Below are 24,567 nucleotides of genomic sequence, written 5' to 3'. Positions count from 1 at the left end.
CTCCCCGCCATTGTGTACGTGGAAATCTTGAGCCTACAAAATATGTCCGTTTAAAAAAAAAAATCGTATTAAGCACCGAGTACAAATTAAGCAATGTTAATATGACAGTGGCGGTAATATGACTAATAGCAATTCCTGTTTCTAGTAATAATTACTGTTTCTGTTCACCTGCTCTCTGCCTAAATCTTCCAGGCTGGTCTTCACACCTAGGAGAGGTAAAACCGCACCTTGCTTTAAAGAAAAGTGAGATTTCTGTCACCGCATGGTCCCAAGAGCGGTGGCTTTCAGACGTGTCGCCCTTGAGGGCTCTCGTAGCCTGGTCTCAGCTACCCCGCGAAGCCAAAGCTGGACACGGGCACCACGTTCCGCACCGCTGCGGGGCGGAACCCACCGTTAACGGCCGCCTCCGGCCCGGCCCGGCCCGGCCCGGCGGGGAACAGCACCGGGGGGCGGAGCGGCAGCGGGGCGGGGCGGGCCCGGCCGCGGGGGGCGGGCGGGCGGGCGGGCGGGAGGGAGGAGCCAGGCCGAGGAGGGGGAGGCCCGGAGCAGCGCTGCCGGGATGGGAGCCTGAGAGGGGACGAGTTCGCGTTCGGAGGAGCGCGGCTGCGGGTCTCCCCGGGGACCGAGCCCGCCATGGAGCCGGTGACCAGGTGGAGCCCGAAACAAGTGGTGGACTGGACTAAGGGTAAGAGGGCGCCGGGTTTGCGCCGCGGGAGCTTTCTGGTGTCGGGCTCAGGGGCGACCCAGCTCCCGGCGGGGTAGCGCTGGCCGCCGTGGCTTCCCTCCCCGAAGCCGGGCTCCGCGACGGGGGCAGCGGGGCCACCGCCGTGCGCCTCTGCCAGCGCCGCGCCGCGGCCGTGCCAGCCCCGGCCCCGGCTCCGTGGCCGCCCCGCCGGCTGCGCCCCGGGACTCCCCCGGCGTGCGGCTTGGGGGTCGGCGGCTTACCGCTCCCTCCTGGCTTGTCTCCTTACCTGGTAGTGCACTTGTGCGTACTTCGCGTTGTGTGGGGGTGTTTTTTGGACGTGGGGAACGGGGGAGGTGAGCTTTGCACTGGGCTGCGTGAGGGTGGCTGGCTGGCGGTACAGGTATTTGCAGGGGGGTCTCCCCAGCGCTCGGTCCCCTCCTTCTGTGGTCGTGCTGGCCAGTCTGCTTGCATAGAGATAGTAACTGTTCTCCTTCAGGCACATACAGTAAGTTAACTTCCAGCTTTTCAAGCAAAAGCCGCTCACTGGTCGAAAAAAAGTCAGTTGTGTAAGTTAAGCAAAAACTTTAGAAACTAGCTCAAGTAAGCAAGAACTCTTAATCCTGCTTAACGGTGATGGGATTAAAACACTGGGCTCCCCGCTCGGGGAGTTGAATAGCGGCCCCTCCGTCCGTCTGTCCCTCTGTCCGTCCGTCCATCCCTCCCTCCCTCCCTCCCTCCCACTCCGCTCCGGTGCGTGTGCTTGCTCCTCTCCCTCTCCCGCCTATCGAAACTTCCTGCTCCGCTCCCAGGTTTGTCGGCGCTGTTGGCGTAGCTGCGGGAAGCCGCAGCGGGACGGGTGCGTGAAGGAGGCGCCCCGGCAGCCCCTCCCGGCGCCCCGGCAGCCCCTCCCGGCGCCCGGCTCTCCGGTGGGAGGCGGAAGGTGGGGAGGAGCGGGGCGCTGGGCCGTGGGTGCACCCACGAAGTGCCCCGCTCCTGCCGTGGGGCACCTCTGCGGCGTTGGGTGTCCTGGGGTTTTTCTTCCAAGGCAGGTTGAGCCTCAGTTTTGTCAAAGCAGGTTGGACTCTGGGAGTGCTTTCTGAATGCCGATTGGGATATTGCTGTCGCGGTTCCCACTCTGCACGGAATAAATCCAAGGGGAAATAGCTATGAGTTAGGTGGGGGATTTAGGACTTATGAAATGTACGTCTGTTTTCTTGTAGGACTACGTTTTAGCGTGATCGTCTTTTATGACATAAAGTGTTTTCGCAGGCTTTGCTGGAGTTGAAGTTGATGTGAAGTTAGGAATGCTTTCAGAGGTGAAAGTTTCCCTGGATTAGAAGCGGCATTTACTTATAGCGGCCATTACTCCTCTGTCTCGGGCCCATAACGCTGATTAGACTGCGTGCCTGTGGTCAGCACTTGGCAGTAGTTTGGTTCAAGACGGAGGCAAATTTGGAAAGCAGGCTCATGTTTTCATACAGCGCGAGATCGATACTCCCAGCCCTCCTGAGCGTGAACATGTGCATGAAGGGGCTGGTGCCAGTCAGGGTCCGTCCAAGCAGCCTTGGTGAGAAGAGGATTCCATACAAACGTACTTTGTGAAGTTATGCGTTAACGTATTAATAACTTCCACAGAAAGATTTTTTTTTTTTTTTTTTCCTCTGATTGGTATTGGCTTAAACAGGAGTGCATTGTTCCAATGAAATAAGCCTTTTGCATTGGCATGTGGAATATTTATATAGTGCTTTTCCTTCATTGTGTTTTTTCTCTTGGGTGCTGAAAGTTTGTTACCCTGCCAGATTAAAGAGTAAACCTGCTAATAATTTTAAAAGGCTTTATTATACTTAAGCATGCTTGGCTTGCTTTCTTGCATGGTGTATTTTATACTCGCAGGTTCCTTGAGCAGGTAACTCTAGCTGGACCCTCAATTAGTGTTATGCAGAATAATTTGAGGGCTGGCTGTAGTTGGGAGGTGGATCTTCTGACTAATGCAAACACGTGTCCTTTGAAATGCAAGGGAATAAATTAAAGGCCGCTGGTGACTTTTGTTTCTGCTGTTGTTTTTCAGTTTCTAGGTAAGCTTTTGACCTCTTTTGCGCACAGCGTCATTTTATGTCACTCCCTGCATGACGAGACTGTAATAAAGAAATGAGATGTGGAAAATTTTTCTTTATGGTTACGCTTTCATCTCTGCACATTAAAATTGATACTTTAATAGCTAGCTAACAGCCTTATTAGCACATTGTTTTATAGTTTATTTTTAATCTGAAATGGTTGTTTACTGTGTAGTTCACAGCCACTGGATTTTATGTTTGACTAAAGACCAATATTCTGTATGTTACCTTATGAATATTATATTTAATTCTCAAGGTTAGTTTTATAAAACAAGTGATTGGAGGGGAGCTTATGCCATTTGTTTTGTTACACGTGCCATCTAGGAAGGGTGATACTATGATCTTCCCTGAGCTGGTCAGGCTCTGGGAGAAAGTATTTGGCTGGTGATGTCTGCTGCCTGTAGTTAGTGCTATGGTGCCATGGAGATGTATTTGAGAAGAATGATATAAATAAATGTGGTGGGAGATGCCAGCTCTCAGTGGGGAGATCGGTTTTGCAGATAACGATGCATGCTTATTGTACAACGATAAAAACATTTTGGAAAAATGTAGGGAGTAGTGGAAATAAGTGGTCTGACTTAGTCCGTTTTAATGTTCAATGTAGAACTGAGAATATTTCTTCAGGAACCTCTTTTTTATTTTTTGTGTCCTTCCAAATCTTTTTACAATCAAACACCTATAAATTGGGTTGATTTTTTTTTTTTTAATAACTTTTCCAAACCAAAAGCAGCATGGAAACTTCCCCCTGGTCCATGAAACAAACTCCCAAAAGCTAAGTCCAAAAGTAAGCTGTATGATCACTGCTGGACAGTTAGCTTATTTGGTCTTGGTGAACTTGCCCTTTGGTTTTTTTTTTTTTTTTTTAAAGTGGCTTTTGAAGAACTTTTTTAACAAGTAACTCTTACCCTGAAGAGTTTTGTTCTGTGATTTTTGAGCTGTTCACTCCTAGGTAAATACTGTAAATAGCATTTATCTAGAATTTAAAATAGAACCTATCAAGAATTAGTAAGCTAAACATGAATATTTTTAGATTTTTGTAGTCAGGTTTTAAATAAAAAGTGCTCTGCTCGTTATTGCCAAGAACAGCTGATACAAAATGCAGTTGCTTGTCTTCTTTTGCTAATTCAGACTAGAATGCTGCTATTTTTTGTGAACAAGGGTGTTTTTTCTGGCAAAGCGCGCTGTACTGACAGTAGCAGGCTATGTAGCTAATAAGAGTTGGTCTAATTAAACCCAAGCTCCTGAGGAAGAGTTGAGCTTTTACTCACTAGCAATTTTCTGTGCAGGTGAAGCATGTCTCAAGCTTTGACCAAGGATGTGATAACTTTTTAGCTACAACATCAGTGTTTGAAAACTATCTGATATTTTTATAACCACCTCCTTGATTTCTGTCTGGAAGAAGTGATGATGTAGTTATAGGTTTCTCTTACGGTGTGACACAAATTAAAATAGTATTTAGGGTCCATATTCAGCAATGAAAAGGTAATACTTTGGCTAGGATGCTGTGTTGATTTGACTTGTGGCTGGGTTGACATGGAGTTTATGCTCTTTGAATGATACAGCCTGCACTGTTTTCCTGACTATACTGAGAAGATGTTTTGGTGTGGTTTTTTTTTTTTTTTTGGGGGGGGTATAAACTAACATCTAGATGGTGTTGCAGTTGACCTGCGGTCTTGGTCCTGTGCAGGCTAAGATGCTTATGGGCTCAAGGTCCTCACCTGTATCTCACAGCATTCCCTCGTGTGCCTGCAAGACTGAATTCCCCCAGAGCTCCTCAAGAGGGATTCCTGGAGTTCTTCAGGTTATTGTAGGACAGGTGTATGACCATGGATGTTGTAGCACATCTGCAGTACACTGTTGGTATTTGATTGTGCGCTTGCAGTTTTCTGGGCTATCCGGGGTCCAGAAACTGGCAAGACCCCATTTAGTTCCATAGGGCTATGCACATGGAGAGATCTCCAGCACAAAAGTGGCATGATTTTACTGATGTAGCAACAATTTGAAAGAAAGAGAGTAATCTGATCCTGTGGAGAAACTTTCTCTGGTCCCAGAAGCCTCTGGCTACTGAAAACCCCACAGCTAAGGTCATTCCTCCAAAGATGCGAGAGGAAGGAAACCTGCGTATCGGATAGAGCCTCCTGTGTGAGAAATGTCACTGTCTTATTAGAGGACATCGCTGTGCCTCCTTTTTGTTTGCCGTAGCCTGATCTGTCTCTTCCCCCTGCCCCCAGGCCTCACATACTTATGTGAGTTGTGACTTCAAGCCAAATTTTACACGGTAAAGACAGTTTGACACGCTTGTCGTTAGAAGCCTCTGTTGTTGTGAGGCTCTGTTACAATTTGGCCTTTGTCGCTGTAGCCGTAGCCTCAGCTAGCTGGGGATCATGCGTCTGCTTTGGTCTCTTCACTGCTCTCCAGGTTCAGTTATTCCCTTCTTCAGTAGTTCATGGATATGATATCACTTATTCCTGTGCCTGTTATATCATGAAATACTCTGATTTCCATTCCTGGTAAAGCTTTCAGGCAGCTATGTTTATTTATAGGTATGCCTGGGAGAAGAGGGAGAACTATGCTAATTTATTAATAGTTAGCAATTAATTGTGAAGGTCTGGTATTCTTTTTTTAGTGCTATCTTGCTTACCCAGGGAGATTTCAACAAGGTCAGCCATGTTAACTCTGCACTGGGAGCTGCAAACCATAGCTGGATTTTAGAAACAGTTATGGGTAATACATAGCACTGGAGTTATTTTTTAGCCTTCCTTTTCTTTTTAGGTACTCGCATGTGAATGCTCTTGTGTTCAAATTATTTGGGAAAAATCTAATGCAAAGAAGCCCCTGGTTATTTTTTAAGACAGAATATTTTGCTTTCAATGAAGAAGAGTAGAGAGCTGCCCATAACTGGGGCTGCAGAAGAATTTCTTTTCTTCTGTTTGCTTGGTTACTTAAAAGATATTTGTATAGAGTATTTATTAAATAGATCAGAAAATAACATTGAATAATCACTCTTTGCAGATCTCAGCTGAAATTCTGAATATAGCTGGCCCATGATGTTTTACTAGTGAAAGGTGAATATACTAAATACATGTATTTATGTTTATTTGTGGGTTGAAACAAAAGTAAAAAGTTGCACAATGAGTTTGTGCAATCTTAGAATTATTCATTCATTGTTGCAAAGATCAGTGAATGTGTATGAAAAAAAATCAAAGTTGGCCTCTGTGTCATGTGTTTACATCATGTTTTCATGTTTTTTGCTGTGTTTCAGTTTCTTGAGCTGCTTGTGGGTTCTGTGATGTGTTTGGTTTTTTTTTTTGTTCCCCCCGATCTTTTCATGTTCACAGTCAGCTCTGTTTATTTGCCATTAAGTTGTTGTTCAAACTATTTTAACCAAACATCAGAAAGTCTAAAAGTTGAGTGCTGTCAGCATAATGTCTGGAAGAGCAACATTTTAAATGCTAAAATCACAACTGGCATTAGTGGAAAGTTGATTGTAACCTTTGTAGGGGAATGTAGTGAAATTCTGACAATGAATTTTAGGTGTACAAGGTGTATTTAGGTAGTACCTGAACATAGGTAGTAGCGTTAAGAACGAAGATGCTTGCTCAGTGTTAACCAACTAGACATGTAAGGTGGTATACTTACTAAGAGCAATTTCTTCTAACTGTTCAGTGGAAGGTGCAGAGATTGGCCAGTGGGTTGGTTGCTTTTTTCCTTCCTTCCTTCTTTCTTTAAAGCTTTTCCTTGAGTGACAGTAAGTCATTTGTATCTGTTGTTGAAGACTTCTGTAGGAAAAGCTTCTTTTTTGATGAAATGTGTGTGTGTCAGACTTTCATAACTCTTGTCATGTGTTCATTCTTTGCACTTCTGCCTGGTACCCCATGTTTTCAGCATGTAAATACTCTTGGCCAAGGATCATGCCTCTCTCTGTTTGTACACTGTCTAGCACACTGCAAGAGCTAAGGGAAGACAAAGTATGGGGCACTGGATAAAATGCATGTTGAAATTTGTCACAATGTTTTATTTTCTTAACTAAAAGACTCTGACAAAAGGCTGTTATCCAACACATGCTACTAGATGAATTGCAGTTATGAGTGATGCGTGCATACAGCCTGTCAGCAAGTATTCAAAAGTATGTGGGCTTTTTGGGTAGTGTTTGTTCTTTCCTTTTGATTTGTTGAATCTAAACCTCTGGACTACCTGGTTTAAGTCATGGTCTGACAGATGAGCTCCTTCCAGGCATGTCAAACAGACAAAGACTAGTGACAGGGTTTGCAGAAGAGGTGGCGAGACTGCTCAGTTTTTGGTTTGCTGCATCGTCTCGGGACAACCGCATGCAATGCTACAGGCTTGGGGAGGAGTGGCTGGAGAGCTGCCTGGCAGAAAAGGACCTGGGGGTGTTGGTCAACAGCTGGCTGAATATGAGCCAGTAGCGTGCCCAGGTAGCCAAGAGGGCCAATGGCATCCTGGCTTGTATCAGAAACAGTCTGGCCAGCAGGACCGGGGAGGTGATAGTGCCCCTGTACTCGGCATTGGTGAGGCCGCACCTCCAATACTGTGTTCAGTTTTGGGCCCCTCACTACAAGAAGGACATCGAGGTGCTGGAGTGTGTCCAAAGAAGGGCAATGAAGCTGGTGAAGGCTCTAGAGCACAAGTCTTGTGAGGAGCGGCTGAGGGAACTGGGCTTGTTTAGTTTGGAGAAGAGGAGGCTGAGAGCACCCAGCAGTGCTAGGTTAACGGTTGGACTCGATGATCTTAAGGGTCTTTTCCAACCTTAACAATTCTATGATTCTAAGATTTTTCACTTACAGGGAAGCTTCACACAGAAGGTATGTTAATGAATAAGTCCAAACAGTGTCTCTGCGAATTAAGTGGAAGAAGTTGATTACCGTTGTGTTTTTTGCATAAAAACGATGATACTGGTCTTAATTTGTACCTTGCATTTTCCTAGCAGTGTCACGCAGTCAGATCTTGCCTCCTGAGAGGGATGGTGTTTCCGCAGTGTCTCCTTGCTCTGTCCTTCACATACCCCAAATATATAAGTCCTGTCAAAAGGAGGAGGTAGTGAGGTATTGACGTTCTCAAGGCTAACTTGGGGTGAGGAAGGAAAAGGTGGACAGGAATTAATGGAGCTGGGTCCTCCATAGCAACCTCTCACATATTTGCGGTAATTCTTCAGGACCCAGCTTCTCGCGGCTGCGGGATTGCTCACAGATTTTAGTGTGTTTGTCCACAGGGCTGCAGTAAGAGATAGGAAATTCAAATAAAAATGCTCTTTGACTGTGGATCTCTGTCTGATGTTAGGCAGGGTATACAGTCTTTTTGTCATTTGGGCTCTCGTTACCAGAGTGAGATGACTTTGGCGTCTGAGGCTATCATTCCAATCCCTGGGCCACGCTTCCTTTGCACGAGGAAATTGCCTGTGGCTTTCCATATGCCTGCCCCCATCTTTTCAGAGTACAAGCAGTAACATTTCACAGCTTGGAGGATCTGCAGGAGGTAGACTGAATTAGCCTGATCCATTTCACTGGCTTTAAACATTCATTACCTATTAAAATAGATATTTATGATATTATGAAATGTAGCTAATTTTCATCAAATGTCACACATGCTGGACAGAACCAAGCATCTGTGTTTGATTTGCTGAGATCAAATCCCTGACCTCTTGTAATGGTGGTCTAGAGACATGCATTCAGTATCTGGCCGAGTTATGTTATAATATTGCATTAGTGCTGGGTTCATGTAGTTTCTTGTACGTGCTTCTCTGATACCCTTTTACATGAAGACAGTTCTTTGTCACTGTAATGACAAAATGTCTTTAGTTTTTTGGACTGTTTCTTATACTAGTAGTTAGGTGTAGGTAAGCAAAGCGTCTGCTGTGCTGTTGCAATCAAAGCTCTGTGGCATAAATGCGATCTTATCTTGCTCCTTGATCAAAGGAAAGAACTCCATTTAAAACTTAATTGGTGCTCATCAAGGACTAAGGCTTCTGCTAAAGCAAGTGTTGGTACACGCTCCTAGGCTAATGATCCTGATGTCTCTGTCTTGTGTGTACAAAATGAATGTTGCTTAGGTTGCTGTCCTTTTATCACTAATATCTTTCCTTATCTCACAGTCTTGTATTACTGGAATGAAGTTTGCTGGGTGAATGCTTTATGAAAAGCTCTGCAATATGCTCATTTTGTCATTAAATAAAAGATACCGTCTCTGGTACAGATGCCTTCCTAGCCAGAACAGAAGGGAAGGGCTCAAGGTATTGCCTCCTTTGGATATATTATGAGTCTAGTGGGCCAGTGAGGCAGACTGGTTAAGGGCTTCCGTTGGACTTTCTTGCTTTTGTAGCGTGTAAAAGACCCTTATCTAATAAGAGAGGAGTTCTGCCTTCTGTTGTCATGTTACTGCTATTGCCCATTCCAAAGATACTTTGTCCTGAGCTGCAGGTCTTGGCAGTACTTTTTTCCTCCTCCTGAGCTAGCGTTGTGAAAGAGCTGTGTCCTTGCTGTGATGGCCAGAAGGCAACCCTTTGGTGACAGGTGGACATGTAAATAGCAGAATGAAAATCTACTGGTCTGTTTTCATCGGGACAGCAATATCAGAACTTCAGTGCTTTGAAAATTTAATTTTGAGTTGGCTGCTATCCCACTGCTGCAGGAGGCAGTACGCTGTACCTGAGCAGGTATCTTGGCACTGTGCTGCTGAGCAGACGTGTGCTTGGCTATGGGGGTGGGAAGGGAGAAGGGAACAATAAGGGATGAAGACTTCCCCCCCACCCCCGGAGGACTTCCCCTGAGGAAGGAGGGCTATAAGAACAAGTTCAGACATGCCTGAAGAATGTGGACTGAAAAACATGTGCAAGGACCGGGGGATGGAGCTGTGCCCAGAGAGTATTGTAGAGGAAACGTGGGAACGTAGCGAAATGCAGATACCTACTCTGACATGAGTGGGGTTTTTTGCTTTTCTTTCCCCCCTGAATCCTTCTAGTGGTGCTGTGTATTCACTGCTTCACTCGCTCATTCTTCGCAAGGTGCAGGATTCTTGCTGTTTGTATTCTGTTAGCTTCACCAAACAGAATTTTAAAAGGATTATGGCAAAACATAAAACTTAGTAATTGTTGGCATTCTTAATGCAAGCTGTAATGGAAACTTTGGAAGACAGAGGAGACAAAAGATAAATATGCTATAAATTCTGTGTGCTTGTTTTTTTTTTTTTTTCTTTAAAATTTGTAGTATTCCATGTAGTATTTGGACTTAGGCTGTACTCACCAGAGGATGTAATATTATACCTCTTGTGAAATATAATCCCTGTGTAAACATAAAAGCATCTAAAACCAATCCTTCATCTTTTCTCTTAACTATACATACTTCACACTATTTCAGACAATAACACTAGATAAATAAATCCATATGTGATCGAATCAAGAACTTGGAAATCAAACCTGCCAATAACATTTTTATTTCTTGCTGGTTTTGGTTGTATCTCACAATAACATGTGTTAGACATCATTGCATTTTTAAAAAAAAAAAGTTAAGAACACGGGTTTGCCCTCAGTTATGATTAGGGGTAATCCTGGAGGAACATGTAATATTGGCATTTGACTGAGAATGAGTTTCGTTGCTTATTTGGGAGGGTAGGTGTGGCTTTGATGCAGCAGTGCCAAAGCTGGAGCATTAAAATGGTCTTAGGTGGATGCTGTGCTTCCATAGCAGGTACTTGCTGGCAGTGGGGGCTCTCAGTAGTGGGGGAATGATTTTTATGGTTGCATTTATGATAGGTTCATGCTTCTTAAATATTTTGCTGCTTACTACTTATTAGCGTATGTGTACAAGACTGTTGCTGACTGGTAGGATTCAGGCTAGCTATGGTACTTCTGTTGAGATTTTAAAAGTATGGAGAGAAGATGACTGGAGTAGAGCCTTAAGAAACAAAGTCTCTGGGGGCTGATGAAGTGTTCTTTTGGTGCCTTATGCAATTCTTATCTTGATTTAACCTTAATGCATCATTATCACAGTGTCCCTGGTGCTTCTCAGTCTTTATTTTATTCTTCCAGCACCCCTCTCAGTAGGAATTTGCTGTTATTTTCATTTTAAAGATAGGGAGTTAACGTTGTGAGGACTTTGGGGTGTGCCTGCCTTACACAGTGCAGGTCCAAACAACCTGAAGTAGGTTATCTATGTAGTAGAAACAGCATTAGCATGATTGTCTTGGCTATTTTCATCCTGTAATGCAGTTACATTGCTTATAAACTCCTGAAACATCTGTTTGGGCTACTTCAAGTGTCCATTTATGGCTCTGCATTGTGGAGCATATGGTGAAAGAAAGTGATTTGCCTCTGGTCATACAGTGGGTGGCATTCAAATCAGGGTTAAGACATGATTAATTTAGATGTCTGTACTCCTGTTACAGTCACTGAAGCCTAGAGAGTGGCTCAGCAGATCTTTCGTTCAGTGTCTGTTTCAGGGCAATTTGAATCATGCTGTGGGCTCCATCGAGTACTGAGTAGGTCTTCATTGAGTATCCTGGGAGTTCAAGCATGTCAGTCTCCAAACAGGTCCATCCCATGATGTCTGCAGCAGAGGAAGAAAACTTGCAGGCCTTTGTTCGGTGTTGTAGTTACTGGATCCTCCTTTTTCCATTGGTCACTTGAGAACTGCTGGAGTGCAGGAGGTCATATCAGCAAACGAGGGGCCATGCTTATTTAAAAGTTGTGTATGCTTGCTTAAGAAAATAGAGCATGGCTGCATTTAGGGTTGCTGGAATACTACTAGTCAATAGGCATCTGAAGTACAAAAGAGTTGTTGAATGTAATCAGTGTGATCTGTATGTGGGAGAGCTGTAATTATATCTCGTGCTATTCAGCATCTGGTGAAAAATTTGGTATATTTTAACACAGAGTTCTTAAAATATTGCATGTGAGAGTAATAATAGATGCTAGTGCGATAATAACTGACCTCTTCTGTCCTTTCTACTTTGCCTCCAGTGCAGTGTCTTTAATTGGTGAACTACCTTGTAAGGCTACATAGAAGGATGAGCAACACCTCATGTTATTGCATGGAAAGGCAGTGTCTAACAATTGTAGTTGAATCAGGGGTAGCTAATGCTTTTTAGATCTTTGTGGTATAATTAGAAACACTTGGAGCAGCCTTCTGGGGCTACTTTGGATTGTTTTTACAGCAGAAACCCTCCTATCTTATGGTGCTAGCCATGATGGGAAACCAGTTGGAAAATGATGTTTTCCATTGATGTTGCTGGAACCAAACCTTTGGTGAAGTAGCTAGTCTTGAATATTTTGGGAAGCTGTTTAATATTTTGTCATCTTAGACCATATCATGGTGCCCAGGTTCCAAGCTGGTGAGCATCTTTGGTGTAGTAAATTGTCTCTTGAACAAGGCAATTGACAGTTGGACACTGGGGTGTGGCCATAGTACCACTAGCAACACTGTATGTCAGTTTTTAGTGTAGTAAGATTAGTACTGGGTTCTCAGGGTGGTATATTTGGAGAGGAATTCCAGCTCCCAGTAGAGTCAGTCCCATGCTAGGCATGCCTGGAGACTTTTGTTGAGCTGTCATTCACAGACGTACTCATTTCCCAGATTGTCAACTTGTATGTACGCACACAGGTTTCGCTCAAATTAACATGGCTTTGTTGCTGCAGAATATTGAATGGACTGTGTTGTTTCTAACCCATGTATAATTGAGCATTATGCATGTAATTTTATTGTCCAGTATCATCCTCAATTTTCCAAGGGTTAAGAGTGTGTTGAAATGATAGTTGGAAACTTAATTATCTCTTATTCCTCCCTGCCATTGGGTGTTCTCAAAAATCTGTTAACTTTTGAAAACTGGTTTTCTATTAAGTTTATGGAAGCTGTACCAATAACATTATATTCTGTAACAGATCTTTCAAAAAAAACCCCAAACCAAACAAAACCCAATGTAGCTGAAATGCTATGAGAAAGAAGCAAGTAGCCATCCATCAAACTGACTTCCCTACAAATATCTCATGGTGCCTTGCTGTGCCTTAAAAGTATCAGGAAGACCTATTTGGAGCTTCAGCAGAGGGTCAGAAGTATCCTGTCACCACCGTACTAAGAGGGTGGAATATCTGCTCACGCTCTTGCCTCTTTGTAATCACAAAAAATACTGTATGAGGATGTCAGATGGAGTGGCTGAGATAGATATAGGGTTCTCTCCTGCCCTCCTCTGCTCTGCTTTATATAGGACGGAGGTGGGGCTCCTGGTTGGGTTGGTGGTATTTTGGACTTGTGTATGATTCAGACAGGGCTCTTGGTCAGCTTTGCCACCGTTGATCTTAAATGCGTTTGACTTTCTTATATTTGGGGTGTTGCACTTGGAACTCCGATGAGGTCTCTGCTATTTTAGGAAGTAGCATTATCATTGTACACCTAACTGGGGCTGTAAGACAATGTGGAATAATGAAAATGTGCCAGGCAGCTAACTGTTTGAAGCAATTGCTTTAGATGTTTAAAGCAATTATAAAAATATGGGGAAGCTGAGAGATTTGGTGATTGACTGCTCAGTTGATAAACCTTGGTTTTTGACACAGTCTATTCAAAGGAAGCTGAGATATGCTTTAAAATGCCTGCTGTATGGGGTGCCTCAAGGCAGGTATCTCCTGTTACTGGTATGAAGTTATCAGCATGTTTTGCTGCTGCAAAGTTTGGGGTCTTTTTTTGCCTAACTAGGTATGCTAACCATATCAGTCTCTTCTTTCCCCCCTCTCTGCTGCCACCTTTATTACTTCAAATGCGTGCTGGCTGCTTTCCCTCTCAGAGATCTTTATGGCCGGGCCTTCTCCTAGCCTTGCTCTGCACATCTTCCCTCACCTGTTTTTGGGAACCCAATTGCTACTTTACCTGAATGCCTTTAATTAAGCTTTCTGATCCTTTTCACATTGCTGCAAAACTCTCCTCAAAGCAGTCAGCTGTGATGGCATCAACCTTCCCAGCCCTTTGCAGGTGAAGGGCAATGGCTAGTGCAGTGAAATGGTCGCCTGTCCAATGGGGTGGAGCGTCATTCCTCATTTTATGTTCCTCCCTCTGTTTCAAGCTCCCTTTGGACAGGGGTTGGGATTTTTGTTCTTTGGTCTTGAGGCTCCTTGTGTGTCCTGGTTCATGAGAGGGACTGCAATGTATTATATAAAATAATGCAAACAATAAATTATAAGAAGCTAGAATTGCTGATGTAAATGTTATGGGGATTTTTAACATGAAGTAATGTATGCATCCAAGTAATGACAGTGTCTCCAAGGAGAATCCAGTAGTGACTCCTGGGGATCTGTCCATGATGGAAAGAGGTATGCACCATCAGCATTTTTCTGTTAATGTATTCAGCTTGCTATGACATATTAATGGGATTAGCAGGTGCTGATGGCTGGTGATTCTCATGTGCCTGTACTTATGCCGCCCTGTTGACCGTGAGATTGTAAGGTGCTAGTCATAAATATTTTGTAACAGTGTAGGAGGTTGTCATCTAAAAGGCTGGCTATCTGGCAAGTACATCAGCTGTTGCCTTACAGCAGACTGCTCTCTGAGTAGCTCATGGGTGTAACAGTAATCACAGTGTTTGCAAGGGTGCATACACAAAGGAGAGGCAGATGTGAGTAATGGACCTTGCTGCAATCAGCCAAAACAGTTCCACATGGTGGTGCGAGAAGGCAGCCAAACCAAATTAAAGGGATCACCCCATTTCTTCTTGGGAGCCAAGAGGCAGGCAGTTTTGCAAGGTTCCCTCCTGTTTCCACTGTGGGAACAGGCATCAGAGTGTTAATTACCAGAGTTCAAGAAAAGGAGCTCTTGTGACTAATGAACTACTCCTGCAACCACAAAAACCTTGAAACTTTTAAAAGTCAAGCTCTTAATTGCATGTTTGAGATGAAGGCCCTAGGGCAGGGGGGTGTTGCGCTGTATTAACCACATAAAGTTATCAGGCACAGAGGCTTCATGTGCTAGAAACACAAACAAGTAATGTAGAGTGTACTGTTACTGCTTTTAGAAAATGAAATGAGTTTGTGCTTGACTTGTTGAAGGATAGTATTTATTTTTAGGGCCAGCAAAGGCCTTCTTTTTTACTTGGTAAGGAGTATAAAAATCACTCTTACTGCAAAGGTGTTGACCTATTTTCCCCACGGGAGGGGCCTAACCTATTAAAGTTGACAAGCTGTGGAGGTGGCCACCTTAGGAAGTATGCTTCAAAGGGGACAGTGCTTTTGTGTTGCCTGTAGTCAGTGTGTAATTACTGTGATTAATGTTAATATTGCATGTGATTGAATTCTGTGCTCATACTTGCTTCCATTTTATTCCTGTGGAATATTTATCCATGCTGTTGTGAAGATGTTAGCAACAGTAAACCAGATGGGCAGAGGCTTGGTGATGGGATGTATGGGCTGAGGGAAGTGTAGCTCTGGATAAAGTGGGCTGAGGTTTTGATTTTTTTCTCCGAGTGGAATGGATTGTTTTGGGTTTTTGTGTTTTTTTTTTTTTTTTTTTTTTTTTTAAGTTGGGTTGTTGCTTTGCCAGGGAGTTTTGCTATGCAGTTGTCTCTAAAGGCTTCCCTTGGTGGAGGTTTTGGTGTGGAGATGGAGAGTGAGGCTGGGTGGGGGTCTGGCCTGTCCCCTCTGTCCCAAAGCTCCCCAGGCCCGGCCAGTTCCCCCTCTAGGAAGAGTGTGAGCTGCTGCTGTCAGTTCTGGTCTGCAAGTAAATGCATGTTTTTGGTTTCTGTGGTTCTCATTCCAGCATCTTTCAGCAGAATTAATGTATGTGCGTGAGAGGGGGAAACAGTAATTGAAGTTTAGTGTCTACAGACCGAGAGGTTGATGACAGTTTTATATCTATTAGAACTGAAAACTTTGGGGGTAAAAAATGTCTGTCGTATTTCATGTGAGTGGGATGGGATGTCTAGAGAGAGTAACTTGGAGATAAGAAGACTTCTTTGTTACCCTGTTTGTTATATGCCCATAATGCTCTTCTGTGGATTGCTTGCTTTTGAGATACTGCTACTTCTGTCAATTTGAAATAAACACTAAGATAGGAAAATAATGCAAAAAATTTGTGTGCTTACTGTAGTTGAAGCAGTGTGACTGTTTAAAGGTCAGTGAAGTGGTGTCTGTTGGGTGAATTTCTCAAATGAAAATTTTCAATAGTAATTTATCCTCATCTTTCCTCTTGTGGCTGTATTTCCCTTTTTTCCCCAGTATTTTCCTGCTACGTGATCTTCTTTCCCAGGTGGTATTTTGTCACATTGGTCTTACGTGGGTAGGAGCAGCCTCACTGTCTCCTGGCTGTTTTATGACAGTTTTGAGAGGATTTTTGACTTTTTTCCTCAGTAAAGAAGATGCCTATAGAAGTGACAAAGAGCAGCAAATGTTTTGATGAATTTCATTAGTCCTTGGGTGGGGAGCCCTCATTCTTTTCCAGCTGATGGTAAGCAGAAGACAGGAGTGCCTGGTAGCTTCTCTGGTGACAGTTTGGAAATAAGTTAGTAATTCACAGCTTTCTGCTTACGGGTCTCCATTACTGGTGCAGAGGGCACCGCTGGAGTTGGTGGGTTTTCTGGAAGTTTTGGTAGAGAGCACATGGGGGTGGTGCCATCTTCTCAGTAGCATCTCTGGGGATGTGAAGCCAAGTCTGCATAAAGAGAGACTATCTGTGTGAGACACTCTTTCTTTGCTGCCGTTTCGATAACTTCTAAAAATCACTAATGCCTTTTAATTTAGAAAAGAAATCCTCCTTTCCCTCCCCCTCTCTCTCCTCACCCCTTACCTTCCCCCACTGTTCCCCACCATCTGTAAGACCTAATGATTAACTTGGGTGTAAATAAGGTCACTACAGTGCCTGTAAGCGAAGAACAAAGACGAACAGCGATCAAACGGGCTTCCATAAATCACTGTCTCAAAAGTCCATCGCGGCATAGTTAACAAATAGAAGTGCTCTCAGGGGTTGAAGTGGATCAGCCTGGCTGCATGTTCTCTCTTCCCTTACAAAGTAGCACACTGAAGTATTACGTCTGAATTTATGTTTCCAAATACATACTTGGGCACAGTGTGCAATTTCTCATGATTTGGAAGTTTGAAAATTTGATCACTAGCTGGAGATTGCTACACAGTACTAACCATGTGGCGGATCAGCTTGCAGAAGTCCAAGCTGTGGAAATAAGCTCTAGCTTGAAGAGGGTATTTGATCTCTTTAGGTAGCTTGGAAATAATGGTAATACTTGAGAAAAAGTACGCATCCAGGAGAGAGGCTGCTCAGGCAGCTTTAAGTTGATCAAAACAAATAACTGTATTTGAATGAAACTTACGATATTTCTGGATCAAATGTAATATCTTTTTATCAGTGGGCAAACTGCTTCTTCTAAGTTTCCATGCCTTTCAGTTTCATACAGTCTTTTTACCCGTCAGATGGTGCTTTTACAAAAATGATGCAACTTTTAAAGATGGGAAAGGGAGAGGGGGAGAAAAAAAATAGTGAATTTTTAAAGGAATTTTGTAACCTTTTATATGTTTTGAATTAATGGCTCTAATAAGTCCATTCTGTGATTAAGGTAATTATAACTCCTTTGAAAGATCAGGAGAAGAGGGGAGCATATCATATTTCAGTTTTGCTCTGGAAAGTTATGTTGATGTATGTATGTATGAAAGTTATGAAGACCAGGTAAGTATTTGTTAGAATGAAGTGGTTAGCTTCTTCTAAATCTGTATTTCAAGGACCAGCAAAGCTTTGAGAATTTCACAGAGCTCATGAAATGTAACTTAGTTCTTCTTTCTACTCCATTCTTCTTTTCAAGTATAATGTTAGTCACAGAGCTACATAAGACACTCAGTTTCACGTGAAACCTTGCATTTACTGCTTGTCATTATTTCTATTCTTTGTAGTGATTTGCAAAAAACACTGAAGTTTGTAATAGCTGGTAGTAGCATAAAATCTCTGAGCACCAACAAGATGCTTGATTTTTTTAAAAAACTTAATGCTATTTGAAAGGTAAATAGAGGTGCAGTAAGTAGAAGAAAAATAAGAAATGAATGTCTAGATGAAATTGGGGAGTGGAGCATATTGGATTAAAAAAACAGGTGCAAAAGTGATTGCACCCACTGTTTTTAGGACAGTATTTGCATCTCTGTGTTTCTCGCCTGTTTTTCACCTGTTCCAGAGACTTCTGGATCAAGTTCATTCTTTGTGATTAACTACTGTGTTACAAATAAGTGCCGTCATCCCTCCCCTGCTCTTGCTGTTTCTCTCGCATGTCTTCATAACCCAGGCTAGGGACATCACATTGAAGAGTTTGGTCTGTATGATTTTATTGTTAACAAGTATCTCCTGTTGTTAGTGTCCAACTAAATGACCATATCTTTGTGATTATGTACTTGGGGTAGCTAAAGCAGGGTCAGGAAACTGCAATATGCTGTGAATCGTCAACGAAAGTGTGCAAGAAGTTATAAGTGGGGTTTGTTTGTTTATTTTTATAAAAAGAGCAACCAAGAAGAGTGAGGAAGAACAACTGGATTTGCTGGGACGCAGGAACACAAACCTATTGTAGTGATGCAAAAGTTAATAGGTGACGTTCTGATCACTGCTCTTAATACAGCAACAGAACTGTAGGCTATTTTTGGTGCTTAAAGTAATGTTACAGGTTCATGATCAGGGCCTCATTGTAAAAGACTGCATGCAATCTCCCACATACGCACACGTACACACGTAGTGTGCTCCCCAAGGACTAAATTGTGTCAGACATTAAGAATGCAAACCATTTATGGGATTTTCATCCCTTTGTGCATCTGTTTGGCAAATACAGAACTCAAAGCCTTAAGGGGAGATTGTCCGCTTAATACTCGCTTAGAAGTAGGGCTGTTAAATGGTTAGTTTATCACTTTCACAAATGTTAACTATTTAGCTTTATTTAAAATCCAAGTTAGAGAATCATTCCCCTTGGTTACTGTACAGCTGTAGACGTGGCTGAGGATGAGGGAGAAATAGGGTCCTTACAAAGTGAATCAGCCACTGGGTCCACAGACGTTTTTTCCATGGGTGGCTTGTCAGTTTTTAGGAGGTATCTGCCTGTTTTTGCGTCTTGTAAGGGCTGCCTTTCTCTGCCAGTTCCTGTCCTTTTAGCTGTTGAATTTGTGCTTAACTGAGATGAGCATGGGAATGGTGATTATTTTTTTTTTTTTTAAATGTATTAACTTGTTTTGTATGAAAGCCAACCCTAATGAAAAAAGTTAACATAGAAAGAAAAAGATATTTTGCTAAAACAAACTTTGAAAGTAAGTTTTTTTAAAAAAACAAACAAACAAATGATAATGGCATAGAAAAAACTCAGTATGAGGAAAAATTGACTATACATAAGAAATCAGTGATGCCATGTAGACAAAGAGAATTGTTAAGTGCATGAGAATAACGAACTGAAGAAGCATTGCTTTGAAGTGTCAGTAGGCAAAAGATAACATAGGTGGAAATACAGGTGGCTGTATTTTACTGAGGTTAACTCTCTGTGAAGCAGAAACATTTCCTCGTTCAGACAGCTTTGAATTTTTGACACCTTGAAGTTTCATCTTGTGATGGTGCTGATGTAAACTGTGTGTTACTGTGAATATATTAACATTACAATTGAAATTACAAGACTTTATAAGGGGAATGGCTCATTAAATTGCCCAGGAGTGCTCACATGTCTGGTGCTGTTGTGAAAATTGTTTTAAAATTTAGTTGTGAATTACTTTATTGTAATAACGAAATTAGGTGAGTTAGAAAAGTACAGCAGTAGGGAGCTGCCTTTTGGTAAGTTTAACTTCATACGTCTGCTTCTTGGAAAACTTGAGTGAGGAAATATGAGGGATGGGGTGAAACCTGTCAAAGGACACACCCCTCGGTAAGAAGTGAAATGTTGCTTCACTTTAAGCAGTATTATACAAAATGACTGATGGTAATAACATCTGGGTCCCAGAAGACGAGTCTGACCAGCAACCTGGGACACTGATGTGGCACAGCATAGCCAGTTTTGAACACTTAGGCAGTAAATGCACTTGCTGTGTCTTGAATATTTTATGTGTGGGGATGTGGCGAGAGCAGTGTCATGCAGGAGGGACTTTATGTCAAGTACTGACAGTGCGGAGACCTTCTCCATCTATGTCCCATGCTCTCTTCCCCCCACCCCATGAATAATTAGAGGCAAATACGCTTGTCAGCTGTACCTTGTAGGACCATGTATTAATGTGCTAGCTCTCCAACCCTCCGTCCCACGCTGCACCATATTCCTCACTGTCCTCTATGTTTTGTGGCATTCACTGCCTCTTGTCCAACATTCCATCAGTCATTAAAGTGCCTTCTTGTATTCATTAAGTCCACGGTGCCAAATACAGTCCTGTGACATCTCTCTGGTTCCTCCTGTATGGCACGTACATAGTGTATTTCCCCAAACCTGTGCCTTGCATGGTGTCATTTGCTGCCAGGCTGTGCACTAGTGTCTCAGGGATGGTGTGTGTTGGCCCCACGACACAGAGCTTGTCCAGCCTGCTGTTCGCAGCATTTCTCTGGTGCACTGGTGTGCCTCCCCAAAGATGCTCAGACAGCCAGAGCACCTGATGGGGCCCCTCATCAACTCTAGTTTGGCTCTCTGTCACCACTTCTGTTATGGGTAGGACCTGGAAGGTTTTCTGGCAAGGGGGTGGTAGTATGGTCCAGGTGAGAAAGAAGGGGATTGGGGATGTTGGAGAGAGGAGTGGGATGGACGATGGGAAGAATGAGGCTAGAGAGGTGGCCTTCCGCCATACAACATGAAATACGGACTCTGTCCTAATTCTGTAATTTCTACAGATTTGAGAGTTTTTGCCTTTGGGGACTTAAATCATTCCATATTCCTGCTATGGATTAAGCTACTATATGTATTTCACTAGAACAATAAAACAAAATTAAATTTTTTCCATTAAAAAAAAAATCTCGTTCCCGTAATCTTGTGGATGACTCCACAGCTAGCATTGAGACTATTTTAGGTTCAGTGCTATTATACTTCCTTAAGCAAAATGGTAAAGTGTTTTAAAGGCTTGTTCTGAGTAAAAGTTCTCTTGTAAAAAGTGTGTGTTAGTGGTATAAAAAAGAAACCACCCAACAAATTCAGCATGGTTGTGTGAGTTGGAAAATTCTGGGAAATGTATTTCTCTGTGGTTGCACTGATTTAGTGAAAACATCTGTATCTGTTAGTAGCATAAAAAAGATTTCTTTCGGGCTTCCCTTTGGAGCTGTTAATGGGTGTGAGGAAATACACCTCTCTGTAAGTGAGGTCCGCAGCCGGTCCAGTGCGGAGCAGCGTGGGGGGTCTCATGAGGTACAAGTCAGGTCTCCGAGAAGTGAGCTCTGCTTGGCATAGTTGTGCCACTTTCTGCTGTTTGGCCCCCATACCCTTGCAACGTTCTGCTGTTGTCCTCTGAAGTAATTCCACAGCAAAGATGGCAGACCAGGTTGTGTCCTCCTATATCTTTTCCCAATTTACAACCCAGTGTACTAGCTGAATCTGATGTTGAGCTTATAAAGGTCCTGTTGCAGTGGTTGAGGCACAGGCATCCATGCAGCTTGCCTTCTCCTGTCAAGATGTTGATGTTAAGTGGCTGGAACAAATCTGTCTCCGGTGGTGCGGGGGAGCTTTACCTCAGTTTTGGATAAAAGTGAGTTGGCAGTAACCAACTATGCATCTCTTTGTGCCCTCTGGGATCCAATGAAGTGAATGTTCTGAGGTTATGTTGTCCTCCTGCGTGTGGCCTCCTTACTGAGAGAGTGAGTCAGAGTGTTGGACCAGCCTGAAGATGAAATGGCAGTTGGTCTCCTGCCTCAGTTCTTGTTGCCACCTAGCTGCAGAAGAGACAAATGCTGTGGTATGCCCACGGGTGGTTCGTTTTTGAGATAGTCATCCCATATGCTCTGTACAGGAGAGGGCATGTGGTGAAGTGGATTGATGCCCTACAAAGCCTAGCACTGTATGGAAGGAGGGACAAAGGTCTTGTCTGTAGATTCTTCTTGACTACAGCTTTCAGTGGCCAGATACCACTCTGCTTTCATTCCTGCCAAAATCCTACCGTGCCTAGGCAAAGCTGTTATTTGCATCAATGGAATAAACAATTTTTCAGTGAGAGAGAAAAACAAACCTACCTTGACTACAGAAGTTGCAAATTCCTGTTTGACTATAATTGAAAACATATTGGGCCAGCATGTCTTAAAGTATACTTAGTACAAAGAAAAAGCCATAGTGGATTGAGAAAAAAGAATACTGGAATCATCTGGTTTTCTCCACTTTTTACTTTTGATTTTACCACTTGCTTTTGTTTCCTGCTGGAGAAAGGCTTAGTGGTTCGTTGAGCCCAAGTGCATTGGGAAACAACTTCTTAGCATCCAAGAGGAGTGAGATTTTTAAGTCCAGGGTGGAACAGAGTCCCCGCATTTAAACTTTGGTGAAAGTTTCATTGTCAAGAGTTTTGACACAGTACGTGAGGACGATGCTTTATGTCACTAATAGCCTGTAGAACACATTAATTTATCCTGATGTATGTGGAACAGTTTTAACACTGATTGCTTGAGTGGAATCAATGAAGCCACTCTACGCCGGTGTAATAAAATAACTAACTGCTGTTGATGCCCTGTTTAAGCAACACCTCTTGATTAGTCACAGACATCAGTTGCAAGCAACAAAAAAAGACAGAAGAGAGTTTTCTAGAGTGTAGGAAGGAGCTGGCAGTGTTTTTAGACCTTTTAAATCCTGTTGCATGTATCTCGCCACAGCCATTTAGTCATCTTTCTTGCCTCCCCTAATGCATGCATGTGACTTTAAAGTCACATTGAGTGATTATTCTTTTACCATGCTAAAAGCTCCCTATTTGCTGACACTGTCAGTCATGTCTTCACAAGCAAAATGATTTTACTAGGTTGTGACAAACAGTAGGGTATGTTCACTGGACGTGATCGCTGTGAAAAGATTTGAATGAATTGGTTCAAGAACAGTCTTTTTTAGTGACAATTAAATGTGAATTTTTCTGCCATTGCAGTAGTCTAGTACAGTATGCAGTGCCAAGCTCTGTGGGTTTAAAATAATTTTTTCTGGGGGTGATAAGTTGATTGCCAGATATAATGGTAAAAATTTAGGGTGGAAGAGAATAACAAATCTGGGTCATACTTGCTGGAAGTGCTTCTGTGTCAGTGGAGAGCCATTCTAAACCCATTTAATTACAGCTATTTTAAATGCAACCAACAGACAAATAGGCACACCTTTGCATGTATTAGTATATTGGGCAAAGAGATGTTTTCTTGTTTCAGTTTGGAGTTTATAGTAGTTCTTAGGTGCTACTTGAGCAATAAATGTTCATTAAATAAGTGCCTCATTACAGCTACAACATACTGCTATTTTATTTGGTTCACATTGCCTTCCTCAATGCTGCAGTATACCCAGGGGATGAATGTGAGTTGTGTCTTGCCACAAGTAGGATATCGTTTTTACTGTGAAGTCGGGGAGGATGTTGTCAGCAGTGTCCCTGAAGACATCTTGTGGTATTGGCTAGGAAGCTATTTCGGCTTGTCTGCGCAGGGCAGGTGTGTTCTCAGTTTTAATGTGTTTTGCATGCATTTGCTGAATGTTGGCTTTCATCGCGTGTTCTGTTGAAACTTAGAGTGCCAGGTCTATCTGCAGAGAACATATGGATAGGCTCTGCTTTCATCTCATTTTAGTTTGCTAAACAAAATCTGTTAAAGCACGGAAAGACTGCTTTTGCCAAACATAGCTGGTCAGTGAGTGATGTAGTTGATTCTTAAAAGAGAAAACCAAAGCATGAGTGTTATATTGTGTGATGCTACTTCATCACATGGAACTTAATCCTTGATGCAGACAGAGAATGTACACCAAAGTCAGCAGGAAAAAATGATGTGCATCAGTTTTCTTCTTTTTTTCATCCTTCATCTTTCTTTGGTCAGCAGTCCTGTTCTGGTGCTGCCTGGGATTAGCAAAGAGTTACAGCTGAAATGCTGCCAGCAAGGTATCATGCTGCCGGGTGTTTGAGGTCTTGAATATGAGCCCTTGTTTGTGGTTCCTATTCTTCCTTCTTGGAAACTCATTTTCCCAAGATGAGTGTTTGGGGTGGCACTGCAGAGTCTGGCTGCCTGGGGCTGAGTGGTAAGTCCTGAACAAGGGTGTCTCTCATCTCTTCTCTTTTCCTTCCAGGTGAGTCAAAATTTCAACCCCAGAAGCCAAATGATACCTAATGGCCTGATATTCAGAAGTGGAGTCAATTGCTTTCTCTCAGAGAAGTGGGTGATTAGTGAGTGTGATAGCAGCAAAGCTCCTCTAGGTTATGGCCTAGTACATGCAGCAGGAGCCCACACCTGTGCACAGATGTCCAGTCCAGCTCTGCTGGTGAAAAACATGACTGCATGTGTGTTCTGACCCATCTGCCTTCAAATTGGTGGGAATGTAATATAATAGGGTTGGTTGGTTTGTTTGTTTCCTGGTATACTCTACTTTTTCCTGTCTGTCAGATTGAAAAAGGCTTTAATTTTTGTCTCTCTGTGGTTGTGGCATAGCAATCGTTTTTTTTAGTGTAGTAAAGTATGACTGGCCTATGTCTTCATGCTTGTATGTCTTTTATAAAAGAGAGATTTTTCTGGTTAAACCTGTATGTCATTATGCTGTGTCCTGTTTTTTTTATTCTTTTTTTTAGAAACATGGCATGCCAGCACAATTCACTTCTCAATTTCTGTAACATTACATTTTAATTTTGCCTTTAATTTGAAG

The 24,567-nt window shown here is 42.9% G+C and overlaps 1 protein-coding gene across 1 annotated transcript in view; it reads left to right on the top strand.

Moving 5' to 3' along the window:
• The first annotated feature begins 573 nt into the window (after positions 1 to 573).
• The window catches only part of CNKSR3 (CNKSR family member 3), a 60,757-nt gene continuing 36,763 nt past the window's right edge, over positions 574 to 24,567 (top strand). The window contains exon 1 of the mRNA XM_082305570.1: positions 574 to 685. Coding sequence (XP_082161696.1) covers positions 634 to 685 — 52 coding nt within the window. The 5' untranslated portion in view covers positions 574 to 633. The remainder of the gene's footprint in view (positions 686 to 24,567) is intronic.

The sequence above is a fragment of the Platalea leucorodia genome (genome assembly GCF_965183815.1).
Source record: "Platalea leucorodia genome assembly, chromosome: 3".
NCBI classification, from domain to species: Eukaryota; Metazoa; Chordata; class Aves; order Pelecaniformes; family Threskiornithidae; genus Platalea; species Platalea leucorodia.
Note: the sequence above shows the minus strand (reverse complement) of the source record. Positions and strands in the feature narration are given on the sequence as shown.